Source organism: Nicotiana tomentosiformis, chromosome 7 (assembly GCF_000390325.3).
Source record: "Nicotiana tomentosiformis chromosome 7, ASM39032v3, whole genome shotgun sequence".
NCBI classification, from domain to species: Eukaryota; Viridiplantae; Streptophyta; class Magnoliopsida; order Solanales; family Solanaceae; genus Nicotiana; species Nicotiana tomentosiformis.
The window spans coordinates 93,149,218-93,155,361 of record NC_090818.1 but is presented as its reverse complement, the minus strand read 5'-3'; the positions used below and the strand labels follow the sequence as shown (position 1 = coordinate 93,155,361).

At 43.0% G+C, this 6,144-nt stretch overlaps 1 protein-coding gene across 1 annotated transcript; it reads right to left on the bottom strand.

Annotated features, from left to right (window-relative positions):
• Positions 1-1,373: 1,373 nt before the first annotated feature.
• Positions 1,374-2,495, bottom strand: LOC138896016 (uncharacterized). The gene is made up of 2 exons (XM_070180790.1): positions 2,411-2,495; positions 1,374-2,104 (listed from the first exon to the last, which is right to left on the bottom strand). Exons 1-2 carry the CDS (start codon positions 2,493-2,495, stop codon positions 1,374-1,376), a joined length of 816 nt encoding a protein of 271 aa, XP_070036891.1.
• Between the last annotated feature and the right edge of the window lie 3,649 nt (positions 2,496-6,144).

Here is a 6,144-nt window from a genome sequence, read left to right as displayed (position 1 = left end):
TGTCGTCAATGAATACTATCACAAAGGAGTCTAGGAACGACTCGAAGACTCGATTCATAAGATCCATGAAAGCTGCCGGGGCATTTGTTAGCCCGAAAGACATTACCAAAAATTCAAAGTGCCCATACCAAGTTCTGAAAGCTGTTTTCGGAATATCCTCCTCCCTTACCTTCAATTGATGGTACTCGGACCGCAAATCAATTCTGGAGAAGAACTTAGCACCTTGTAATTGATTAAACAAATCATCTATTCTAGGCAATGGGTATTTGGTTTTGATTGTGACTTTGTTGAGTTGCCGGTAATCAATACATATCCGCAGCGATCCATCTTTCTTCCTAACAAAGAGAACCGGTGCGCCCCAAGGCGACACACTCGGTCGAACGAAACCTTTCTCCAGCAAATCCCTTAGTTGTTCCTTTAGCTCTTTTAATTCTGTCGGTGCCATTCTATAAGGTGGAATGGATATAGGTTTCGAGCCTAGCATTACATCAATCCCAAAATCAATCTCCCTGTCTGGAGGAATTCCAGGGAGCTCATCCGAAAATACATCGGGGAATTCATTCACAATTGATACAGATTCAAGGTTAGGCACCTCAGCAGTGGTGTCCATAACTCGAACCAAATGGTAAATATACCCCTTCCTGATCATCTTTGTGGCCTTAAGGTAATAAATAAACCTACCTTTTGGCATAACATTATTCCTCTCCCATTCAACAGCTGGCTTGTTAGGAAACTCAAGCCTCATGATTCTGGCTCGGCAATTGAGTTTGGCAAAACAAGAATAAAGCCAATCCATTCCCATTACTACGTCAAAATCAATCATCCCTAGTTCAATAAGATCGGCCATGGTATCCCGACCACGCACCGTGACAACACAATCCCTATAAACCCGTGCGGCCATAATAGACTCGCCAACCGGAGTAGATACAGAGAACGGCTCATGAAGCTGTTCCGGTTATATCCCGAAGCTCGTAGCAACATAAGGAGTAACATAGGACAAAGAAGATCCGGGATCAATAAGGGCATGCACATCATGAGATTGAACAGTCAATATACATGTGACGACATCCGGGGAAGCCTCCGCACTCTTTCGACCACTCATAGCATAGAATCGGCTGGGTCCTCCCGAACTCTGTGCACCACCCCTAGTTGTACCACGCCATGCGCGTGCTGAAGAGCCTCGAGCTAGAGGGTGTGCTGAATATGTGGCAGCTTTAGGACTGGATGACTGAGTTGTGCCCCTGCCTGCACCCTGACGGGATGCACGACACTCTCTCTGAATATGACCTCTCATTCTGCATCCGTAACATACTGGCATGTCAAGGTAGCAGACTCCCGAATGTATCCTCCCACACTTAGGGACATGGGGCCCTCTACTGCTGCTGGAATCTCCCTCCTGATCGGCCCTGATGGTGGGACCCCCTGCTGCCCTGATCGGGCCTAAAGTGACTCCCCTGCTGCTGACTGTGCCCTAATGGTAGGGCACTAGCTGAAGACTGAGCATTAGATTGGAATGGCCCTGATGATCCTCCCCAAAAATCTGATCTCCCACCTCCGAATGAGTCCCCAAGGTTGCCCGCTGATCGGGCCATACTACTACTTTCTTGTTCCATCCTGAGCTTTAACTTTCGAGCCTCCGTAGCTTGGGCAAATGCCACCATCCTTCCACAGTTCATGTCAGAATTTAAAGCAGCTGTGGCAACCTCATTAATAACCGAAGGGCTAAGGCCCTGTACAAATCGACGCACTCTTGCCTCTATAGTCGGGATCATATGAACAGCATACTTCGACAGGTGCACGAACTCCATGTGATACTCCCACACATTCCTACTACCCTGTTTAATGGTCTCACACTCCACAGCATGGTCTTCCTTTGTCTCGGCAGGCAAGAAATGGTCTATGAAGGCATCAGCACACTCACTCCATCTCGCCGGAGGGCTCCCCTCCTCACGGGAATCTTCCCACATTTCACACCAGGAATATGCCACCCCTTTCAGACGATAAGAGGCCAACTCTACTCCCTCTACTTCAGTAGCACTCATAACTCGGCGAGTCTTATGCATCTCATAAATGAAATCCTGAGGGTCTGCCCCGGGATCAGTACCTGTGAACACTGGAGGGTCTAACTGAAGGAACCTGTTTACCCTGGAACTAGAAGAATCCTCTTGCGAGCTAAATAAGGTGGGTGCAACATTTGACCTCTGGGCATAAGAAGCTACTAACTGAGTCAACATCTGAATAGCTCCCCTAAGATCCCCATCAGAAATACCGGGACCTGGAGCTGGGGCTGGAGGTGGAACAGGTATATTGGCGGGAGGAATTGTGGCACCCTCCGCGGGTGCAGGAACTGGGGTAGTCTATTTTGGAGTAGACGAATCAGGCAGTGTGATAGAAGGGGGATTATCCTCACTTGCATTATCAAGTAAGGGATCAACAACCACTCCTGGTGTGGCACTGGCTTCTTGGCAAATTCTCGCTCTCTTCTTAGGTGCCATTTACTGAAAGTTAGAACAATGCGCGAGTTAGGGGAAAACAACCTCACGTCCCGCTCTATCGCACGATATAGAACAATAATGAAGGGTATCATTCTTAAATATCCAAGTAGCCCCCTAATTATAGATGTGGTCGACAACACACCGATAAGAAAGGCTCTACTAGACACGGCTCCGAGACATCCTAGGACACTTTAAAACCTTAAGCTCTGATACTAAGTTTGTCACGCCCCAACCTTGGAGAGCGCAACTGGCGCTCAACCGAGTGAACCCAGTCGAGCAAGCCTAGTAAACCTTTCCTACCCATCTCATTCATGATCCAAAAAGGGAATGCGTCACCACTTGTAAAACAGGGGAAAGATCAGTTATATAAATATATAAATGTTGCTAGTTCATTTTTCATTGTATGCATTATGCCATAGTTAAGTTTCCAAAATACAACTCGATCCAACGAACGCCCCAACATACATACATGATCCACAAAAACGTCTACGGAGCCTCTAAGGATACAAAAGAGCAACATGACAGTGCCGGCAACAAGGCCCCGGCTATACCTCAAAATGTGAAAACTTATACAAAAGAAGGACTACATAACTACTGGGAGAAATGGGGCTCACCAAAACTGTTATGAGGAGAGAAAGAGAGCACCACTATCTGCGATCGGCACTATCTGCGATGGAACCACCTACATCCATTCAAAGATGTAGCTCCCTCGACAAAAGGGACGTTAGTACTGTCGAATAGTACTAGTATGTAAGGCAAACACTAATCATAGTAGAATAAACAGTGAAACAAAGAGAAGGCAGTCATAATAATCAATAAGTACTTCTTAGAAATACAAAGAAAACACCAAGTAAGGACCACATAGTTTCCAATTCAATCTTTCCATCTTTTTAGATTAATAATCTTTAGTGCCAAGCCACAACTCACAATGCCACCGTGTTTTTACACGGGGTCCGGTCTCGGCCCGACCGGCTAAGCCATCTCAAGTGAGACATATCCATATCCACAATGTAATTCAATAATTCCGATACAAATGCCACCATGTGTAGAGCATGGTGTCCGATCTCGCCCGATCGGCTATGCTATCTCACTTGAGATATAACCTCTTTCAACTGTCCACTCAATTCACATTTCTTTCCCATATTCATTACATGGCACAATCAACCTCATTTATTAAGTAGGTCTTGGCACTTGGGCACATTTTACAATTCAAGTCTTTCCCTTTTTATTTGTTCAAATAACATTATCATTCATATTGATAAGTACCATCACATAAGGCATTTCACACATAAGGGAAAGAGCTTGGAAAATCATAATTACGTTCTCAAATAGCATGATGACATGGTAACCATCTAAAACAATGTGGAAACATGAATCTTTCAATCAAACACACTAGGGCAAACAATTCTAGTATAATCAAGTTGGAACTTACACCAATTATTCGGACACCAGGAGTTCGATTCTAAAAAAGAAGAGAATTAGCCATACATACCTCAATTGCGCTTCTTTAGACTCTACAATTATCCGGAACCCTTAGCAAGCTCAATCTATTTTTACAATATACAAATTGAACCCAAAATTAGGAAAATGTTCATAGTTCTAGTTCACTTTTTATTTTTCCCACTTTTTATCACATGCATGCAAGATGAACCACTCTCATACCCATGAAGTACTACCCTAGTACCCCATTATAGCTATGTTTGAAATTAAGAGCTGGGGTGATGAAATCTTACCTTTTTGGATGAAGAAATTGGGTGCTCTACTTGATTATTTCCAAGCTTTGAGTGATGGTTGAAGATTGATTGATGAAAATTAGGCCCTCCCTCTTGAACCCTCTCTCTCTCACTCTAGAAGTATCAGAAAATGAGCTCAAAATAGACCTAAGGGGTGTTTTAATGGAATGGGGATCGGGTTTTAAATTAAGAAAAATGGTGCCCCGACACAGGTCTGCGGTCGCATATGCGACTGCATAATGGTTATGCGGTCCGCAAAGTGACCGCAGAAATGGCCCTCAGGGGCCTAAACTTTCGGCTCAGGTATGCGACTAGTATGCGGTCCGCATACTTGTTCTGCAGTCGTATAATGCCCCGCAGAACTCCCTCCGCAAAAAGCCAAGAGGAATTATGCGGTCCGCATATCGATTATGCGGTCACATAATCGACCGTAAAACTGACCTCAAATAGGCCAAACTTACTGCTTCACTCTACGGCCATTATGCGGTCCGCAGAGTGATTATGCTGCCGCATAATGGGCCGCAGAAACGCGTTCTTCTGCGAAACAATTTCTACTATAATAACGCAGGAATCTAACTTGGCACCACAAAACCCCAATTTTTCGTTGAAATTTTACGGGTCCTTACAATATCGATTCCCAAGACCCTACGGAGCTTGCTTATGGCTCATGAGACCTATGATACCTAGTGCTTTGATACTAATTTGTCATGATCCAAAATCCCAACCAAGGGAGTCGTGATGGCGCCTAAAGCCAACACTTAATAATAAATAAAGGAAACTAGACTAACAGATAATAGTATAATAAATAGAATAAGAGTAAAAATCAGAAATATATGTTAATAAGTCTAAAACCAAACGCCATATGCGCAACCTCCCAAGATTTAGTGTCACAGAGTACATGATCTAATAAGAATACTACATACAAAGTCTGAATAGAAATGTAATATTGTCTAATACAAGGAAATAATAATAATGAGAGCGAAGGTGATTCTTGAGTCTACCGGTAGAAAAGCAGCACTACCTTGAGTCTTCCTGGTCACCAAAGTATGCTCCATGCTGGATACTACTAGGACCCACACCATAATCTACACAAAAAGTGCAAAATTATAGTATGCATACGAACCGACCCTATGTACTCAATAAGTATCTAGCCTAACCTCGACGAGGTAGTGACGAGGCTATGACAAGACATTTACTATAAACCTGTACAAGTAGTAAGCAAAAACGCAATGGCAATATAGACATACGAGTAAAGTCATAAAATTAAACAAGAGAATAAATATCAAGCCAGAAGTAACATCACGCCCCAACCTCATAATGCAACACCATAATGGAGAACAACAACCATGACTAACTACAAACCTTTTTATCTGTTGCAGCATGAAACCTGATCCCAATATCAATACCAACAATAACCACTACCGTTGTGGCGCGCAACCCGATCCCAATTACAAAAACAAGTACTGTTGCAATATGCAACTTGATCCTAATATCAATAGTAAATACTGTCGTGGTGTGCAACCGATCCAACATACCAATTCATATGAAAACGCCCAATAAACAACCAACTATGGGGAAACTCATAACATAACATAAAGGAGAACTAAAATGCATAATTCACCATGGAAATACGAGCACAAACAAAGTGTGTCAGACAATTCAATGTTCAAGAACTAGACTCATAATACATATGTTAACAAAGATTTCAACAAGTCGTAAACATGAGAACAATCTAAAGGTCACACAATCAAACATATCATAGTTGAGTAAGACAAGAAACAAGTAAGGGCAATCAAGCAGGTAAAGGCATGAAGCAGGTAAAATCATCTATCTAATAACATGTTAGAGTATGTAAAAGTAAAGGCATACGATAAATAAAGGCATGAAACAAGTAAAAGCATGTGACGAATAAAGTC

Coding starts and splice junctions, on each gene's coding strand:
- LOC138896016 (XM_070180790.1), bottom strand. CDS start 2,495: ATGGCACCTAAGAAGAGAGCGAGAATTTGCCAAGAAGCCAGTGCCACA. Junction 2,105..2,410: donor TCCCTTACTTGATAATGCAA/GTGAGGATAATC, acceptor CAGTGTTCACAG/GTACTGATCCCGGGGCAGAC.